Source organism: Hylobates moloch, unplaced genomic scaffold (genome assembly GCF_009828535.3).
Source record: "Hylobates moloch isolate HMO894 unplaced genomic scaffold, HMol_V3 SCAFFOLD_5, whole genome shotgun sequence".
Taxonomy (NCBI): Eukaryota; Metazoa; Chordata; class Mammalia; order Primates; family Hylobatidae; genus Hylobates; species Hylobates moloch.
The window spans coordinates 98,902,654-98,923,164 of NW_026652280.1; the positions used below are offsets into that span (position 1 = coordinate 98,902,654).

Genomic DNA, 20,511 nt, shown 5'->3' on the forward strand with positions numbered 1-20,511 from the left:
TACAAAAATTAGGCATGGTGGAGGGCACCTATAATCCCAGCTACTCAAGTGGCTGAGGCATGAGAATTGCTTGAACCCGGGAAGCAGACGTTGCAGTGAGTGGAGATTGCACCACTGTGCTCCAGCCTGGGTGACAGAGTGAGACCTTGTCTCAAAAAATGTATATCTAGTGAAATGCACAAATCTTAAGGGTACCATTTGATGAATTTTGATAAATGCAGAAACCTGTGTAACCCAAATCACTATATCAAAATATACAACCATCAACCTATAGTTTCCTATGCCCCTTCTGTCAATCCCTATTCCCACTCCTCCCCCAGTGGCAACCACTATTTTTAGTTTTATCTACCATATATTAATATTGCCTGTACTAGAGCTTCAAATAAATGGAATGGTACAATGTGTATTCCTTTTTTTTTTTTTTTGAAATGAAGTCTCGCTCTTGTCCCCCAGGCTGGAGTGCAATGGCACAATCTCGGCTCACTGCAACCTCTGCCTCCTGGGTTCAAGGAATTCTCTTGCCTCAGTTTCCTAAGTAGCTGGGATTACAGGCGCCTGCCACCACACCCAGCTAATTTTTGTATTTTTAGTAGGGACGGGGTTTCACCATGTTAGCCAGGCTGGTCTCAAACTCCTGACCTCAGGTGATCCACCCAACTCAGCCTCTCAAAGTGCTGGGATTACAGGCAAGAGCCACCGCGCCTGGCCAATTTGCGCCTAGCCAGTTTGCGCCCGGTCAATGTGTATTCTTTTGTGTAATACTCCTTTCACTCAATGTAATGTTTTTGAGATATTTCCATACTGTTGCATTTATGAGTAGTTTGTTCTATTTTATTGCTAAGTAGTGTTCGATTGCATGAATGTAACAGTTTATTCTAACCTTTTTATCATTATGAAATGTCTCTATTTGTGACGGTAGTTTGTCTTAAAGTTTACTTTACATTCTCTGATATTAATATAGCCATTCCAGTCATCCTCTGATTACCCTTGGCCTACTATATCTTTTTCCATCCATTTACTTTCACCTAAATGTTTTTAAAGTATGTCTCTAATCAGACTGACTCCTGAGAGTTTTTTTTGTTTGTTTTTTGTTTTTTGGGTTTTTTTTTACGCAATTCTAGCAAGATTTGATAGCCTCTTTCTACCAAATAGGGTAAGATATTCTAGGCTTATCTTGTATTTTTTTCCTGCCTGAGACCTGAAAACAGTCATTTCTTCAGGATCCTTCTTTCCTTTCTTGAAAAAAGTGGTATTTAGGACTATAATCTGGGTGCTAGTGGTATTGTTGCTACCAAGTTTATCACTGTTTCAAGGCCTTTTCAGTGAGCATTACTTTTTGGGAAAGGTGTAGGCAGGGTCTAATTTTTTTGTATGTGATGTCCAATTGTTCCAATACTATTTGTTGAAAAGTCTATCCCTTCTCCTTTGGATTGTCTTTGCTCCTTTGTCAAAGATCAGTTGACTACATTTGTGTGAATTTTTTCAAGAGCTGTCTATTCTGTTCCATTGGTATATGTCTGTTCTTTCACCAGTACCACACTGTCTTGATTAGTGCAGTTTTATATTAAGTCTTCAAGTTGGGTAGCATCAGTCCTCTCAACTTTCATTCTCCCTCCACATCAAAATGTTTTGCCTGTAGTGTTTCTACTATCTTATGTGTGTCTCATCACTATCTGGAAGCTGACAATGGCTTTCCAGACTTTCTTTTTTTTTTTTTTTTTTTTGAGAGGGAGTCTCGCTCTGTCGCCCAGGCTGGAGTGCAGTGGCACAATCTCAGCTCACTGCAGCCTCCCCCTCCTGGGTTCAAGCGATTTTCCTGCCTTAGTCCTTAGCCTCCAGAGTAGCTGGGACTACAAGTGCATGCCACCACGCCTGGATAATTTTTGAATTTTTTAGTAGAGACGGGGTTTCACCATGTTGGCCAGGCTTGTCTGTAACTCCTGACCTCAAGTGATCTGCCTGCCTCAGCCTCCCAAAGTGCCTGGGATTACAGGTGTGAGCCATTGCACCTGGCCCCTTTCCAGACCTTCTAAAAGCTGCCATCACAATAATTCTGCAGGGAAAGCTGACTTGCCTCAGCTCCTTTACATTCTATTTCACACTCTATATTCTGGAGGGGAAAAACTCTTCCCCTTATTTGTGATGACTTATTCTCCTACCGATATGGTTTGGATGTTTGTACCCCCAAATCTCATGTTGAAATGTAATCTCCAGTGTTAGAGGCAGGGCCTGGTGGGAGGTGTTTGGATCATGGGGATGGATCCCTCATGAATGTCTTAGCACCATCCCCTTGGTGATGAGTGAGTTCTTGTTCTAAGTTCACATAAGATCTGCTTGGTTAAAAGTATGTGGTACTTCCCTCCTCTCTTTCTCCCTCACTCTCTTGCTCCCTCTCTTGCCATGTGACACGCTGCTCATCTTTGCCTTCTATGGTGATGCAAAGCTCCCTGAAGCTCTCATCAGAAGCAGATGTGGCACACACAGCCTGCAGAACCAAACCATGGGCCAAAATGTTACATACTTTCTCTACAAATCACCCAACTTTAGATATTTCTTTATAGCAATGCAAGAATGGACTAATACATCTACCTCTAGGTCTTTGTCCAAGCTTCCCAACTGATATGGACCTACCTGACTTCATCTGTCCATGCCATCCAACCCCTCCCTTCTTCAAGTGGCATCATAAAGCCACTTTCTCCAGCAAGATTCTAAAATTGGTCCAGTTGTATCCTAGTAACCTCCAGTGTTATTTCTTAACCTTCATCCTCTTTCAGAACACCACTATATTTTGCAATAATTTGCCTGCCTTGTTAGTCAATGGAGCCTTGCTCTGTCTCCCAGGCTGCAGTGCAGCTGCACAATCCTGGCTCACTGCAACCTCCACTTCCCAGTTTAAGCAATTCTCCTGCCTCAGTCTCCCAAGTAGCTGGGATTACAGGCAGGTGCCACCATGCCCAGCTAATTTTTGTATTTTTAGTAGAGATGGGGTTTCACCATGTTGGTGAGGCTGGTCTCAAACTCCTGACCTCAGGAGTTAAGCCTGCCTTAACCTTCATCCTCTTTCAGAACACCACTACATTTTGCAATGAATTGCCTGCCCCCCAAACTCCTTTTGTAATATGTAACCCCAAGTGCCTTGTACAATGCTTTGCACTCAATGAGCACTTATTATGAACCTGTGAACAAACTAACCATATGTGGAATACATATACCTAGATTCCAACAAGGGTTTACTGGGAAGAGAGAGGAAAAAAAACACAATAACTTTGTTCCACAATTCATTTACTGAATTGGGGCAGGTGATTTAACAATGGATTAGGAGATAAGGCTGGGAGAGAAGAGTTATTGCTTCCCCTCCCAGGAGCCAGTTGTGTCACGGATGCCTGTAAATGTTCCAAAATAGCCATCTGTTGTTGGGCGAGCTGGGTCTGAAGCTGGAGGTTTGCATACATACATTCCAGGAGTCCTAGGCATTCCTTGGGCTTGTGATCAACTCCAGAAGGAAAAGCAATGGAGGTGCAAGGGAACAAAGGAGAGAGATTTGGTAATTGTACTGAGGGTGGAAGGACCCTAATAAAATGACCTCTCCAATCTTTCCAGGCACAACCCAACTCAGACATACCTTTGCCCAGCTGTCACCTCCCAGTGAGGTATACCTGGCTATCCTATTTTAATTTGAAATCAGTCACTGGAACTTATTACCCCTCTCCTTTGTTTTATTTTTCCCATAATATTTATGGTCATATGGCATATTTTATAATTACTTAATTTTTGTCTAAGTCCCCCTTCTAGAATGTAAGCTCCAGGAAGGCAGGGATTTTTATCTGATTTGTTCACTACTTTAACCCCAGCACCTAGAAAAATGCCCAGCATATAACAAATATTTGATGAGTGAATGAAATGGTCTGGGAGGGAGGCCTAACTTCCCTAGAGCTCAGGGGATACCTCAGCCTCCTCTGTTACTTGACATAGTGTCTCAGCAGTGACCTGAAGTTCCCTAACTTCAACCATTCCTGCTACATTGGTCCATTGTTTGTTTTTTTTTGTTTTTTTTTTCTGGAGACGGAGTTTCACTCCTCACCCAGGCTAGAGTACAATGGTACAATCTCAGCTCACTGCAACCTCCACCTCCTGAGTTCAAGCAATTCTCCTGCCTCGACTTCCTGAGTAGCTGGGATTACAGTCATGTGCCACCATGCCCAGCTAATTTCTGTATCGTTAGTAGAGACAAGGTTTCACCATGTTGCCCAGGCTGGTCTCGAACTCCTGACCTCAGGTGATCCACCCGCCTTGGCCTTCCAAAGTGCTGGTATTAGGCCGGGCGCGGTGGCTCACGCTTGTAATCCCAGCACTTTGGGAGGCCGAGGCGGGCGGATCACGAGGTCAGGAGATCGAGACCACGGTGAAACCCCGTCTCTACTAAAAATACCAAAAAATTAGCCAGGCGTGGTGGCGGGCGCCTGTAGTCCCAGCTACTCGGAGAGGCTGAGGCAGGAGAATGGCGTGAACCCGGGAGGCGGAGCTTGCAGTGAGCCGAGATCGCACCACTGCACTCCAGCCTGGGTGATAGAGCAAGACTCCGTCTCAAAAAAAAAAACAAAGTGCTGGTATTACAAGTGTGAGCCGCTGCGCCTGGCCAGTCTATTCTTTTTCTAATATTTTTCTTTTTTTTTCTTTTTTTTTTCAACGGAGCCTTGCTCTGTCTCCCAGGCTGCAGTGCAGCTGCACAATCCTGGCTCACTGCAACCTCCACCTCCCGGTTTAAGCAATTCTCCTGCCTCAGTCTCCCAAGTAGCTGGGATTACAGGCAGGTGCCACCATGCCCAGCTAATTTTTGTATTTTTAGTAAAGATGGGGTTTCACCATGTTGGTGAGGCTGGTCTCAAACTCCTGACCTCAGGTAATCCGCCCACCTCGGCCTCCCAAAGTGCTGGGATTACAGACATGAGCCACCACGCCCTGCTAGCCCATTCTTTTGTTTGTTGGTTTGTTTGTTTGTTTTGAGATGGAGTTTCACTCTTGTTGCCCAGGCTGGAGTGCAATGGCCCAGTCTTGGCTCACTGCAACCTCTGCCTCCCAGGTTCAAGTGATTCTCCCGCCTCAGCCTCCTGAGTAGCTGAGATTACAGGCGCCTGCCACCACGCCCAGCTTATTTTTGTATTTTTAGTAGAGATGGGGCTTCACCATGTCAGTCAGGCTGGTCTGAAACTCCTGACCTCAGGCAATCCACCTGCCTTGGCCTCCCAAAGTGCTGGGATTACAGGGATGAGCTACCGCACCCAGCCACTTTTTCTAATATTTTACACAGCCAGTTAACCTTGGTAATTATGTTATCTGCTGTTTGTATTTTTATCAGTCTTGACTTCTTTGTTGGACTCTGAGGTCCTCAAAAACAGGGGTTATGACTGTCTAGTTAGTGCCCTGTTGCGTTCCCCATCGCTATGTCAAATACCCACTGACCTCCCCAAGGGAAGATGAATGATGAAAATTCAAAGACTCTGAGACTGAGCTAACAGTTTCCTTCTCTGGCCACCGGTTTTTAAAATTTTATCTTCCCAAGTGAACAGGGGTAAACCTGGCCATCTTTTAACTAACATTACCAGTAAGCAATGAGAGGTTCACTTCACTCCTGCCTAGTCTAGCAAAAGTGCTAACAAGCAAGGAAACAATACAAGTTGGTAGAACTGGGATGATAATGAAATCAATGAAACTAAATAATCAACAAGCTACCACGGAAAAATCTATAGATGCCTAACATAGATTTGGCTGTTGATCAATAGGCGACAGCTCAAGCCACCTCCTCCATGCAACCCTTCCCCCTGTTGAGTCCATTAGAAAACCCTCCCTACATCCTTACCTGAGGGCAGCTTTGTTGTCTGGATGTTCAGAAAAGTGGCTGGTGGGGAACTTGCTTGAAGATTAATATAGCTGGGGGAGGGTTTTGCTCTACAAAGAGGCACAGCATTAGCTTCCTCTTTGGCTGGAACTAAATCAGAGGTAACTAAATCAGAGTTCATTCCAACAAGGGACAGCCTTTCTAATTAGATCCCTGCACCTGGTCCATGAAAGCAGGTGCCCAGGCCCTGCCCTGAATATGTTACATATCAGAAAGATACATAAGACAAAAAAGAAATCATAATAGGATTAAGAGAAACTAAGCAGGAGTGGGATAACCTAAAATCTAATTTGTTTACAAGTTCTTACTGATATACACTACATGCTTGCGACTGTACTAAATTCTAGGGTATACATGAGATGTGTTGAGACGTGGTTTCTTAGATGCTTATTATCTAGTCAGGAAGACAAATCAGACACAGGTGAAACAGTGATCTAACAACATGAGGACATAAACAATGAGTCTGAGTCTGGGGTGAAAATAAAAGCCTTTTATCTGTTAGTTATACTATGTGATTAAATGTAAAAATGAATGTTTCTTAAAAGGGAGAAGAGATCAATATGAGTAGTGAGAGAACTCTACCTCCCTTCAGGCAGAGGATATTTACTGAACCTTAAAAACTTGAGAAGCGGCTGGGCACGGTGGCTCATGCTTGTAATCTCAGCACTTTGGGAGGCCAAGGCAGGCAGATCACCTGAGATCGGGGTTCGAGACTAGCCTGACCAACCTGGTAAAACTCCGCCTCTACTAAAAATACAAAATTAGCTGGGCGTGGTGGCAGGCGCTTGTAATCCCAGCTACTTGGGAGGCTGAGGCAGGATAATCACTTGAACCTGGGAGGCAGAGATTGCAGCGAGCCGAGATCACACCACTGCACTCCAGCCTGGGCAACAAGAGTGAAATTTCTTCTCAAAAAAAAAAACCGAAACAACAACAACAAAAAACTTGAGAAGCCAGGCTATACTGGTGAGACCACAATCAAGCTCCTCTCCCTAACAAGGATTGGCCTGTGACTTAATACAGGCCAATCATGGTATTCCCATCCCCTTGGCAACTGTGACTGAGCCAAGGGATTAGGCGCATGAGGTAAGTTGGGCCAGAGTCATTCCCTGGGATCAATATATGGATTCTGTGTCTAAGAAATTTACTTTCTTTTTTTTTTTTTTTTTGAGCTGGAGTCTCGCTCTGTAGCCCAGGCTGGAGTGCAGTGGCGCAATCTCGGCCCACTGCAAGCTCCGCCTCCCGGATTCACGCCATTCTCCTGCCTCAGCCTCTCCGAGTAGCTGGGACTACAGGCGCCCGCCACCACGCCCGGCTAATTTTTTGTATTTTTAGTAGAGACGGGGTTTCACCGTGGTCTCGATCTCCTGACCTCGTGATCCGCCCACCTCAGCCTCCCAAAGTGCTGGGATTACAATCGTGAGCCACCACGGCCGGCCAAGAAATTTACTTTCTTCTGATCTCCTATTCTGAGAAAATGTATGGTTGGGCCCAATGAAAGCTATTTGGCTAGCATACCATGAGAAGTGGATAAAAGCAAGAGATTAGAGACAAGAAAAAGCATAGGAGAGAGATAGATGGATACACAAGACACCAACAGGCACCGAATCCCCAGTTTTAGTCCCCGAGGCCTGGTTTTTGCCGCTCTTCTTCCCATTATTCTGTGAGCTACTTCAGCATCTCTCCCAACTGCACAAGCCTCTGAATTGCCTTTTTTACTTAAAGAAGTTTGAGTAAAATTCAACTCTCATATTAACATAATCACATCTGGACATATTGAATCTGAGGTGAGAGTAGGAAATCCAAATAGAAGTGCCCAGAAAAACAGCCAGAGAGCTGGCATCGGAGCTCCAGTGAAAGGCCAAACTGCCAGGCCAGCCCCAAAAAGGGGATGAAGGAGCTGCAAAAATACATTAGCTCTCCAAGGCAAAAAACAGAGAGAGAAAAACTGAACCTTCGAGGAACTCCTCCTCAGGAGTCTAGAAGATGAAAAGGAAGTGGCAAAGTAGACAAGAGCAATGGATGGAAAGTCAGACAGCTGGAACTAGATAAGAATTAAAAAGGCAAGACAGTAGGGAGACAATAATTCACTGTTATAATGAAATCAAGAAAGGATGGTAAAACAATTCATTTTCATCATACACATAAGAGATAGCTAAGTGCCTGCTATGTGTCAGTCGCTGTGGATACCACAGTTTGCTAAACAGAAGTGGTCACTACTCTCCTGGAACACAGTCTTGCTGTGCAGACAGTCATTAGGTGATCAAGCACACATGCTATTACACTTCAGTAAGTGCTATGAAAGCAACTGACTTAGTCTGTAGAGCTGGAAAACATGTCCTGAGGAAGTAATATCTCAGCTGGGATCTGAAGGATAAAGAAGGGCCTCTTCATAAAAAACAAGCCTGGGGGCAGAAGTGTGAAAAGTAGGTTGTATGAAGGAAGATGTCTTATTCTTATTCTTTACTCAGAGGGCAACAGAAGGAATGGCCTGGTAAGAGGAAGAAGTGCTTATATGTGGGTGCCAGGGTGAGATGCTTTCTGTCTGGAAGGTCACTGAGCCTGTGAAAACTGAAATCTGTTCTCTGTCAGTCACTGTTGGTGAGGGAAATATGTTTTTTTGGTTTTAGTTTTCTTCTTTTGCACTGGGTTACTGGGTTTGTGGATTTTCCAAGCTCTACTGGTAGGTCATCCATCTTCTTTTCCCTCCTGCTCCAGAGTCATCAGTCACTTGATGGCTTGTGCAGAATGTGGTAAGGAGACAGAAGTTGAAACTCAGGTCTCAAGATTTTCTTCTAAATAATGTGTTAACTTCCATGCAAATGCACTTTTAAATAATTTGAGCCCTTCCTGGACATATGAGAATGCATTTTTTTTTTTTTTTTTTTTTTTGGAGACGGAGTCTTGCTCTGTCGCCCAGGCTGGAGTGCAGTGGTGCGATCTCGGCTCACTGCAAGCTCTGCCTCCTGGGTTCATGCCATTCTCCTGCCTCAGCCTCCCAAGTAGCTGGGACTACAGGCGCCCGCTACAATGCCCAGCTAATTTTTTCTATTTTTAGTAGACACAGGGTTTCACCATGTTAGCCAGGATGGTCTCGATCTCCTGACCTCGTGATCCGCCCGCCTCAGCCTTCCAAAGTGCTGGGATTACAGGCGTGAGCCACTGCGCCCAGCCAAGAATGCATTTTATACTGGGTTATAAGGTTTGAAGAATGCTTTACACATTTTTACACAAGGTGGTATGAGAAACTAAAAATTGTTTTTTAATTAAAAAAAGAGACTGCTTTACACACACTCTATACTAAAGGAGCTGTATTTCTGACAATGTATAACAGAGGATGAGGGTGGAGAGGCAAAAGGAGGCAGAACAGAGGATATGATAATAAAAGGTGCTTTACATACATTCTCTTATATGTTTCTCATAATGACCCTTAGAGTAGGGTCATTATGGATACCACAGTCTGCTAACAGATGTGGTCACTACTCTCCTGGAACTGATAGTCTTGCAGTGTAGACAGTCATTAGGTGATCAAGCACACACACTATTACATTTCAGTAAGTGCTATGAGAGTCTTGTGGAACTGGGGAACGTGACCTGAGGAATGCAGATAAAGTAGGTAGCGTTACCTACATTTCACTTGAGGAAACTTAAGTCATGAAATTTGCTCAAGATTCCACAGTTAATATGTGTGGCTGCATGAATAATATTTTTTTAGTTAGGCCTAGCTTTATACCCTTAGCCCATCCCTTAGTAGCAGTTAATTTAAATGTTTCGATCTGTTGTGGGGTTAATAGTATTTTCTAGTAGAATTCTGAGCATTAAAAAAGTGGTAAACCGGCCAGGCACGATGGCTGACGCCTGTAATCCCAGGACTTTGGGAGGCCAAAGTGGGCAGATCACTTGAGGCCAGGAGTTCAAGACCTGGCGTAACCCCGTCTCTACTAAAGATACAAAAATTAGCCAGGCATGGTGGCATACACCTGTAACCCCAGCTACTTGGGTGGCTGAGGCACAAGAATCACTTGAATCTAGGAGACAGAGGTGGCAGTGATCCTAAGAAGGTAAACTGCTTAAGAGGGTCTGGCAAATAGCAGCTGGAATTAAATTTGGTCCTGTAGACTCCAAAGTCATGCTCTTTACCACTGCACTATACACTCTGTGAAAAGAGCCAGTTAATTTATGTCCAAGCTGGGGCTGGGCGCGGTGGCTCACGCCTGTAATCCCAGCACTTTGGGAGGCCAAGGCAGGTGGATCACCTGAGGTCAGGAGTTCGAAATCAGCCTGACCAACATGGAGAAACCTCATCTCTACTAAAAATACAAAATTAGCTGGGCGTGGGGGCGCATGCCTGTAATCCCAGCTACTCAGGAGGCTGAGGCAGGAGAATTGCTTGAATCTGGGAGGCAGAGGTTGCGGTGAGCCAAGATAGTGCCAATGCACTCCAGCCGGGGCAACAAGAGCAAAACTTTGTCTCAAAAAAAAAATAGGCTGGGCGCGGTGGCTCACACCTGTAATCCCAGCACTTTGGGAGTCCGAGGCAGGTGGATCACGAGGTCAGGAGATCGAGACCATCCTGGCTGACATGGTGAAACCCCGTCTCTACTAAAAATACAAAAAAATTAGCCGGGCATGGTGGCAAGTGCCTGTAGTCCCAGCTACTCAGGAGGCCGGGGCAGGAGAATGGCGTGAACCCAGGAGGCGGAGCTTGCAGTGAGCAGAGATGGTGCCACTGTACTCCAGCCTGGGTGACAGAGCGAGACTCCGTCTAAAAAAAAAAAATTACGTCCAAGCTATGGAATAGTAGGTCTTTCAGATAATCTGTTCCACCTAAAGTTAAGTGGATAGGCTCTGGAGTCAGAAGGTCTCAGGCATTTCCCTGGCCCACCAATGGGGCTGTCCCAATACAAGTCAGTATCTGTTCACTCTAGTTAACACCGTGTCTTCTAAGATCCTGTACATAGTCTTGTTCTAAGTATTAAGAGGAGATACAAAGGAAGAATAATAAATTCATTTAACAAATAATTACTGAGCATCTACTATTTAACAGATCCAGTTCTAGGTGCTAGGAATACAGCACTGCTCCCATTTAGCGGGGAATGCAAAGGAGGTCTTGCTTTTTAAGGGAGGGGAAGCAGGGCCTCCAACACACACCTTTTCTGTTAGGATGACTAGTGTGCTGCTCCATCTGAACACCAACAGGTGTGGTGCCTGGGAAAGAATCACAGCATCAGACGATCAACAATCCATGCTAGTATTTTCACTATGATAATTTCCTAAGTTGTCTCCAGCAGATCTCAGGCTGTTCCAATCTGCGGAGGAAAAAGTAGGAAACTCTATTTCACGGCCAAACAGGTGACTGTTCTTGAACTGTTGGTGCTCTCACGGCCCCTTCACTAGTTTGGAAAACAGTTATTTCCTTTAGTGCTTCCTTTTTTTTCTGGACAAAACAGTAATTTAACCAAACCCAAATCTTAAAAGTCTCTGACGAACAGGCAGTTACTTTCCGTGTTCTCACCATGTTTAATTTCCACGGTATGATGAGTCCTTCTCCTATCCCGAATGGTAATTTTAAAACTCTGGCTCCCCATCATCTCTAACTAAGACTCAGGACAGTGGGAGAGAGATGGATGTGGGGGAAAAAAAAAAATCTCAAAGCACCGCAGGGAATACTTTTTTTTTTTTTTGAGATGGAGTCTCACTCTGTCGCCAGGCTGGAGTGCAGTGACATGATGTCGGCTCACTGCAACCTCCGTCTCCAGGGTTCAAGCGATTCTCCTGCCTCAGCCCCCCGAGTAGCTGGGATTACAGGCGCGCGCCATCACGCCCGGCTAATTTTTGTATTTTTAGTAGAGACGGGGTTTCACCATGTTGGCCATGCTGGTCTCGAACTCCTGACCTCAGGTGATCCACCCGCCTTGGCCTCCCAAAGTGCTGGGATTACAAGTGTGAGCCACAGCGCCCGGCGGAAATACTTGGGAAAATATTTTAGATAGGATAACTTAAGGAAACGCAAGCCATCACCCTCCGGTACTGCTCACAGCCTCACTGAAAGCATTTCCTAAGAAGGGAAAAGTCCACACACAAGCCATTAGTCCAGAGGCGATAAACCACAACTCCCAGTGTGCCCGGAAAAAGGCTGCACAGTCCGCCCCGGTAAGACTACAACTCCCACTTCACCCTGCGCCAAGCCGGCAGGTCTTTCCCCCATCTGCTGGCTGGAGTCCCGCCTCTCTAGTCCACCTGTTGCTAAGGCTAGACCAAAAAAGAGTGGAAATTGTCAAGCCTTTCTTAGCCTTCACGGTTCGATAGGAGCGGAGTCGCAATACACAGTTTAACGACCTCACCTGCGGTGTTAACCGAAAGCCGCAATCCCAGCACCCAACCCTAGTGTTGACACACATGCGTAGTGGTGTGCTGGCCAACTGCCAGAGCCTTGGCGCCTGCGCTGACGTTCGCGCAGCACGCGGCCGGGAGCGGCCACCCTATTGCGCAAGAGTCTGTGCCCTCCCAGTGCCTTCATCGTGCTCTCTCTGTCTAACTTGTCTGGCCGTTCTTGCGTAGGGGGCGGGACTAAGGCTGTCAATTGGTCTGGTTTTGTGCCGATCAATGAGATGGGTGCGGTGATTGGCGACTACCTTGAGAGTAGCGGGTTCAGGTGTAAGCCCTGAGGAGGCAGCGTTTTCTGGGCTTCTGTCTGGTTCTCTCTCTCCAGAAGGTTCTGCCGGTTCCCCTAGCTCTGGGTACCCGGCTCTCCATCGCGCCGCCATGATGGGCCATCGTCCAGTGCTCGTGCTCAGTGAGTTCTGGGGATGCCAGGAAATGGACCCCCTTTTCGCCCTTCTCTGTCCATACTTTTCAGTGTTGCCCCAGCTCCGTCCCGCCCTGACCCGGCCATTGAGCCTTCCAATCATCGTCTTCATTTTGGAAGCCCAGTGTCCCGTTTTCCTCTCTTCTCTTAACCTATTCGCTTCTCTTCACAAACTCAAACTGACCTTATTCTCGCCGAGCCTCTTTTCTTGACGTGTGCTCGTCTTGGGAAGCTCTTTCCCACTCCGCGTTCTGTCCCTCAGCCCCCACGCTTCCCCCGCCCCTGCACCCTTTCTAGCCTGATTGTCGCTGTATACCTGCACGAATAACGTTTTTTGTTTTTTGTTTTCAGTTAGTTCTAGCTTTATATCCTTGGCCCATCCCTTAGTAGCGGTAATTTAAATGTTTCAATCTGTATTACGGAGTTAATAGTATTTCCTAGTAGAATTGTGAGAATTAAATGAGGTAAGTCGGCAGACTGCTTAAAGAGGGTCTGGTAAATAGGTAATATCCTTGGTCACTTTACGTTACATTTATTTTCAGTAACAGTCTCTTGAACAGCAACCCCTTTTCCCAAAGTAACCGTACTTGCCTCACTGATCTTAGATGTAATCGTTCCCTCCGTGTCCCCGGCGTTGTAATCTTTCCCACTAACCAGTTGGGTTTTCCCAGATTTGTCGACTGGTCACCTTTTCCCTTTGGAAGATCCCTTATTTTTTTTCTTTTTATTTTTTGAGACAGAGTCTCGCTCTGTCACCCAGGCTGGGTTGCAGTGGCGCGATCTCTGTTCACTGCAACCTCTGCCTCCCAGGTTCAAGCGATCCTCCTGCCTCAGCCTCCCCAGTAGCTGGGAGTACAGACGCGCGCCACCACGCCCGGCTAATTTTTGTATTTTTGGTAGAGACGGAGTTTCACCATGTTGACCAGGCTGGTCTCCAACTCCTGAGCTCAGGTGATCCGCCCACCTCGGCCTCCCAAAGTGCTGGGATTACAGGCGTGAGCCACCGCGCCCGGTCCCTTGTTTTTTTCTAATGATCACCACCTCCATTGTCTTCCTTTGATATGTTTCCATTCTGTGTGTAACTTCTGTACCTCATCTGCAGAGCCTGGCTAGCCATCTCCCCTCCCTTACCGTCTTCTGTATACTGAATGTCTTTCAGAGTTATTATTCATTATCTCTGTACCTGGGAAATAACTTTTAAGGAAAAAAATAAAATAAAACTTAACGCTATTTTGAGGAAAAAAAAAAAAAAAAGCCTTCTTCTTTCTGATGGATTGTAGGTCCATGCAGGTTTTTGGTTACAGCTCCCTGAGATAGATGTAAATACTAAGCATTGTGGGTGTTTTGGTTTGATGGAACTGGATTGAAAGATTTACAGACTTAAATTATAAGGGAAGGTAATTTAGAGGGAGGAAGGAAATAAACATTATGTTGGTTTGGTTATAACTACTGGCTTGTCTCCACTGAGATGGCCTGGGGGTGAGTGGTGTATTTGCAAAGCTCCTTTCAGGTCTGCATTAACCTCTGGCGTTAGTTGGCTGTGACCGATTAGGCTCCCAGTTAAAGTATGTAGTCAGTTCTTAGTGATGGTAAATGGGTTATTGAGGCCTTCTTATTACATCCAATTATGAGGTGACTATATATCTTGCAAACTGTTGAGTGTGCTCTAAACAGTATGCTGTGGGGGCACTATCACTAATTGTGCTGGACCTGTTAGAGTATGATCCCCCTATCCAAGCAGAAAAATGTGAATCTCCAAACTCTTTCCCTGCTTAGGTAAAGCATTGAATGGTCATTTCTTAGGGTCACCAGCCCTTTGAGAATCTGATAACAGCTGTGGATCCTCTTTTCGGAAAAAAAAAAATTGCAATATCTCTCATTTTCTCACATAATCTCAGGGAGTTCACTATCGCATTAAGGCCCATTCATGGATCTCAGGTTATGAATCCCTGCTGTAAATATATGAATATTTGGTTAGAAGAAAAGTATTAACCAAGATTCCAAAGTTATTTCTTAATATACCAAGGGTTGAAATACAGAAGGAAGTTTTAACAGCCATGAAGACGTATGTTTACAGTTTTTTGAGATATGGTTGACATGTAATAAACTGCACTTATTTAAAGTGTAGAGTTTGATAAGCTTTGCTCTGTGGATATACCATGAAACCTGCATTCTTATATTTTTCAAAGACAGGGAAATAAATAGCTTGTGTATGATGGGGCAGTCCTGGGCTGTTGACTCTTGTATTTTTATCTATTTTAGGCCAGAACACAAAGCGTGAATCCGGAAGAAAAGTTCAATCTGGAAACATCAATGCTGCCAAGGTCACAAATCTTTTAAGTGTTTATGGTAGTTTGCCTCCAGCTATCTTCCCTGGTATTTGGTCATAGCCATGTGTCCTGTGCATCTAGACTTTATAGAGTGGGCAAATAGGCAGAGGAAAAGTTGACCTCTTTCAGAACATTTTCCTGATGATGTTAGGGGAAAGGAAGCCCTCCCCTTCTGAATTAGGACTGATAATCTTCTTGTATTAATTTGTGCATTATTCTGTTGCTGTGTATTGTTTTATAGTATTCTATTTGTGTTTGTCTCCCATACTAAACTGAGTTACTTGAACGTAAGTACTTTATTCCCTTTTGTATTCCTAGTGCCCACCGTAGATCTTGGATAGATATTCAGTAAATGTCTTTTGAATGAAATAGTGAAGTAGGCCGGGCGCGGTGGCTCACGCTTGTAATCCCAGCACTTTGGGAGGCCGAGGCGGGCGGATCACGAGGTCAGGAGATCGAGACCACGGTGAAACCCCGTCTCTACTAAAAATACAAAAAAATTAGCCGGGCGTAGTGGCGGGCGCCTGTAGTCCCAGCTACTGGGAGAGGCTGAGGCAGGAGAATGGCGTGAACCTGGGAGGCGGAGCTTGCAGTGAGCCGAGATTGCGCCACTGCACTCCAGCCTGGGTGACAGAGCAAGACTCCGTCTCAAAAAAAAACAAACAAACAAAAAAAAGAAATAGTGAAGTAGCCTTATATCTGATTTAGGATGGTGTAGAGGCCACCGTCATGGAAAGAAATACTAAGACATGGACTTCTAGTAATTAGGACTGCTGGGAAACAAGCTCTGGGAGCCATTTCCCCCTTATTCTTGTGAAAAGTCATTTCTGTATCCATCCTGAAAGCATTCCCAAGGGGAGAAAAACAACAGAGCTAGCCACATCCTATATCTAAAGTGTCATGCTATGTCTAAAGTGATGGCTAACCATGCTTTAGGGGTGTCACTAGAAACACTGACTCTGGCCGGGCACAGTGGCTCACGCCTGTAATCCCAACACTTTGGGAGGCTGAGGCGGGTGGATCACTTGGGCCCAGGAGTTTGAGACCAGCCTGAGCAACATAGTGAGACCCCGTATCTAAAAATAAAATGAAATTAAAATAAAATAAAACACTGGCTCTGTGGGTTGTTCATGCCCCTTTCCCCTATTACTCCAACATTCTCACGCTGTCCTCTGATTTGTGCTTGCGTATTTTATGTTCCCTTTCCATTAGACTATTGCAGATATCATCCGAACATGTTTGGGACCCAAGTCCATGATGAAGGTAGGCTTATCTCTTCCTAAAACTCTTAGACTACAATTTTTTCTTCCTGTTATCTAGGACACTTTAAATATAACTTTTGCTTTCATCTTAGATGCTTTTGGACCCAATGGGAGGCATTGTGATGACCAACGATGGCAATGCCATTCTTCGAGAGGTGTGTTCCGTTTTTGGTTTTGTTTTTTTGCTTTCTGACAGTTCTATAAACATAAAGGACCTATTAAGATACAGGCTCTAATTAGTTTTTTTAGGGCTGCTATAACAGATTACCAGAAACGGTTGGCTTCAACAACAAATTTATTATCTTGTAGAATGAAGATAGAAGTCTGAAATAAAGGCATCAGCAGGGCCATGCTCCAAAGAACCCCGCTTCTCGCTTTTGATGGGATGGTTGCTGCCTTTCTTTGGCATGAACTTGGTCTCTGCCTTGGTCTTCATGTTATTCCCCTTGTGTGTCTCTTACACAAGGACACCGGTGATTGGACTTCAAGCCCACCATAATTCAGAATGACCTTATCTAACTTGGTTACATCTGCAAAAACCCTATTTTAAAATAAAGTAAAATTCACAGATTCTGGAAGTTATGACTTCAACGTATCTTTTTTTTTTTTTTTTTTTTTTTTTGAGACGGAGTCTCGCTCTTGTCACCCAGGCTGGAGTGCAGTGATGTGATCTTGGCTCACTGCAGCCTCCACCTCATGGGTTCAAGCAATTCTCCTGCCTCAGCCTCCTGATTAGCTGGAATTACAAGCGCGTGCCACCACACCCAGCTTAATTTTTGTACTTTTAGTAGAGACGGGGTTTCACCATGTTGGCCAGGCTGGTCTCGAACTCCTGACCTCAGGTGATCCACCTGCCTCCGCCTCCCAAAGTGCTGAGATTACAGGTGTGAGTCACCGTGCCCAGCTGGCTTCAGCGTATCTTACTGAAGAACACAATTCAACCACAATGGTGCTTCCAGTAAATAAGCTAAAAGATATCCTTCCGTCCTCTGGAAGCTTTAATAGTTGAGTTCATGTAATACATTTTTTCCCAAAAAGGATTTGGAAAGTGGTTTACTTAAGCTATTTGGGGTGCCATTTTTAATCTTTCAAGATATAGTAAAACATTAAAGGGAAAGTAAGTATGTATAGAAGCAAGAAGCCCAAGAGTTAGGGCCAAGCTTCATGAGTTAAGACATCTTTGAATAGTCTGAATTCATTAGTGATCTACCTTTTTAGATTCAAGTCCAGCATCCAGCGGCCAAGTCCATGATCGAAATTAGCCGGACCCAGGATGAAGAGGTTGGAGATGGGACCACATCAGTAATTATTCTTGGTAAGAGGAGAATAGGAGGTTGATAAGGAAAAATTAGAAATAACACCTGTGTCATATTTTAAGAAGGAAATTCTGTTACGGATCCACTAATTACAGATATTTAAATAGCTTATTGGTTATTTTCTATGTATTCTCTCCAGTTGGGTATAAAACATTTATATGAATAGGGTGAGCTATGCAAATCTGGCTGATAAAGTAATAGTTAATTCTCTTTATTCACTGTAAGTTATAATATTCTTTTTTTTGTTTTTTTTGAGACAGAGTCTCGCTCGCTCTGTCACCAGGCTGGAGTGTGGTGGCGTGATCTTGGCTCACTGCAACCTCCGCCTCCCGGGTTCAAGCGATTCTCCTGCCTCAGCCTCCCAAGTAGCTGGGACTATAGTCACGTGCCACCACGCCCAGCTAATTTTTGTATTTTTAGTAGAGACAGGGTTTCACCATGTTGGCCAGATGGTCTCGTTCTCTTAACCTTGTGATCCGCCCTCCTTGGCCTCCCAAAGTGCTGGGATTACAGGCGTGAGCCACCACGCCTATAAAGTCACCACAAACACTGAATTGGCAAATAATAAATCATTGCTTCTATAGGAAATACAGGGTTAGGTACCTATAAGCCTCTGGTCACACTTTCATCAACTGATAAATATATACCTTATTGTATGTGTTTGTCTTCAAGACACCCATTTAATATATATAGTTGATTTATTAGCATTGAACTCATAGCCCATAGCAATATAACTCATGCCTGGACAAAGCTCACCTAACGTATTTTCTCTGTAAGGCACATCACAGCCTTCTTGCACATAGAAGCATTAGATAGCACTTAAGCACTACACTTGTGAGCCATTATAAATACCGAAATCATCAAGAAAAATGTGAAAAACATAACCTTAAATATACTGCATAAAGGACACTTTTTTTACAGTGTGAGAGCTAAAGGCCTTGTTGGACCTCACCTAGGAATGTCATTGGGTGACTCAAATTTTTTGCCATTCTGTGATTTCCATGAATGACTATGAAAGTGTCATGAATATTTTTTTGGGGTTACAAATAATAAGAAATGAAATCTTTAGGATAATGACCCTGGGCTATGTAAGTTTAAAGACTAATCTTTCTACTTCCTATAGGATCATAAAGAATTATTTTTCAAATCTTGGCCTATTGCCTTTATTGTGTAAATGTCAAGATGATAGTAAAATTTTTATACTAGAAACACTGGTTTTAAAAAATCTGATTGCAACCAAGTGTGGTGGCTGACGCCTGTAATCCCAGCACTTTGGGAGGCCAAGGTGGGCAGATCACGAGGTCAGGAGTTTGAGACCAGCCTGGGCAACATGGAGAGACTGCATCACTATAAAAAAATGTAAAAATCAGCTGGATGTGGTGGCACACACCTGTAGTCCCAGCTATTGGGGAGGCTGAGGTCGGTGAGGCAGGAGGTTGAGGCTGCAGTGAGCCGTGTTTGTGCCACTGTACTCCAACCTGGGCAACAAAGCAAGACCATGTCTCTTTTTTTTTTTTTTTTTTTTTTGAGATAGAGTCTCACTCTTGTTGCCCAGGCTGGAGTGCAATGGCACAATCTCAGCTCACCACAACCTCCCCCTCTTGGGTTCAAGCGATTCTACTGCCTTAGCCTTCCGAGTAGCTGGGATTACAGGCATGGGCCACCATGCCTGGCTAATTTGTATTTTTAGTAGAGACAGGGTTTCTTCATGTTGGTCAGGCTGGTGTCGAATTCCCGACCTCAGGTGATCTGCCCACCTCTGCCTCCCAAACTGCTGGGATAATAGGTGTAAGCCACCATGCCTGGCCCAAGAGGGACTATTTTAAAATAAGGGATGCTAATTTTTTTTATTTATTTATTTATTTATTTATTTATTTATTTATTTTATTTTTTTTTTTTGAGACAGAGTCTTGCTCTGTCGCCCAGGCTGCAGTGCATTGGCGCAATCTCAGTTGACTGCAACCTCCGCCTCCCAGATTCAAGTGATTCTCCTGCCTCAGCTTCCCTAGTAGCTGGGATTACAGGCGTGCGCCACCACGCCTGACTAATTTTTGTATTTTTAGTAGAGACCAGGTTTCACCATGTTGGCCAGACTGATCTCGAACTCCTGAGCTCAGGTGATCTGCCAACCTCGGCCTCCCAAAGTGCTGGGATTACAGGTGTGCGTCACTGCGCCCAGCCAAGGGATGCTAATTTATAGTGTTGGCCCACATATCTAAAAATAAAGTTCTTAATGAAAATTATTATTATTTATTTTTCATAGAGATGGGGTCTCATGTTGCCCAGGCTTGCCTCAAACTCCTAGGCTCAAGCAATCTCCTGCCTCAGCCTCCCAGAGTGTTTTTCTTTTTGAGTTGGAGTCTTGCTCTGTCACCCAGGCTAGAGTGCAGTTGTGCAGTCTCAGCTCACTGCAGCCTCTGATCCCAGGTTCAAGCGATTCTCCTGCCTCAGCCTCCCGAGTAGATGGGATTACAGATGCCCACCACTGCGCCCGGCTAATTTTTATATTTTTAATAGTGACGGGGTTTCACCATGTTGGCCAGGCTGGTCTTGAACTCCTGACCTCATGATCCACCTGCCTCAGCCTCCCAAAGTGCTGGGATTACAGGCTGTGAGCCACCGTGCCTGGCTAAGCCTAGCTAATTTTTCAAATTATATTTATTTATTTGTTTATCTTTGAGAGAGTCGCCCAGGCTGGAGTGCAGTGGCACAGTCTTGGCTCACTGCAGCCTCCACCCCTGGGGTTCAAGTGATTCTCCTGCCTCAGCCTTTCTGTTAGCTGGGATTACAGGTGCCCACCACCGTGCCTGGCTAATTTTTTTATTTTTAGTAGAGACGGGGTTTCACCATGTTGCCCAGGCTGGTCTCACCACACCTGGCCTTATTTATTTATTTTTAT

The 20,511-nt window shown here is 44.7% G+C and overlaps 2 protein-coding genes across 6 annotated transcripts in view; one reads left to right on the forward strand and one right to left on the reverse strand.

The window, feature by feature from the left end:
- Window positions 1-3,265: 3,265 nt before the first annotated feature.
- TSACC (TSSK6 activating cochaperone) lies at window positions 3,266-12,377 on the reverse strand. 5 transcript variants are annotated; one of them, XM_032154200.2, is made up of 4 exons: window positions 12,241-12,377; window positions 11,048-11,205; window positions 5,858-5,986; window positions 3,266-3,493 (listed from the first exon to the last, which is right to left on the reverse strand). In XM_032154200.2, exons 2-4 carry the CDS (start codon window positions 11,079-11,081, stop codon window positions 3,279-3,281), a joined length of 378 nt encoding a protein of 125 aa, XP_032010091.1. In that variant the 5' UTR covers window positions 11,082-11,205; window positions 12,241-12,377; the 3' UTR covers window positions 3,266-3,278. The 5 variants fall into 5 exon arrangements, with proteins under 5 accessions (XP_032010091.1, XP_058295157.1, XP_058295156.1 ...); XM_058439174.1 differs by having other exon boundaries at window positions 3,266-3,482; window positions 11,048-11,104; window positions 12,241-12,321; XM_058439173.1 differs by having other exon boundaries at window positions 11,048-11,104; window positions 12,241-12,321.
- A 153-nt stretch (window positions 12,378-12,530) lies between these two features.
- CCT3 (chaperonin containing TCP1 subunit 3) overlaps window positions 12,531-20,511 on the forward strand; it is a 28,102-nt gene continuing 20,121 nt past the window's right edge. Inside the window, exons 1-5 of the mRNA XM_032154150.2 lie at window positions 12,531-12,692; window positions 14,967-15,028; window positions 16,247-16,297; window positions 16,389-16,451; window positions 17,515-17,611. Coding sequence (XP_032010041.1) covers window positions 12,662-12,692; window positions 14,967-15,028; window positions 16,247-16,297; window positions 16,389-16,451; window positions 17,515-17,611 — 304 coding nt within the window. The 5' untranslated portion in view covers window positions 12,531-12,661. The remainder of the gene's footprint in view (window positions 12,693-14,966; window positions 15,029-16,246; window positions 16,298-16,388; window positions 16,452-17,514; window positions 17,612-20,511) is intronic.

Coding starts and splice junctions, on each gene's coding strand:
- TSACC (XM_032154200.2), bottom strand. CDS start 11,081: ATGGAGCAGCACACTAGTCATCCTAACAGAAAAG. Junction 5,987..11,047: donor TAGTCATCCTAACAGAAAAG/GTGTGTGTTGGA, acceptor CCTCTGATTTAG/TTCCAGCCAAAGAGGAAGCT. Junction 3,494..5,857: donor GACAACAAAGCTGCCCTCAG/GTAAGGATGTAG, acceptor TTCCTTCTGGAG/TTGATCACAAGCCCAAGGAA.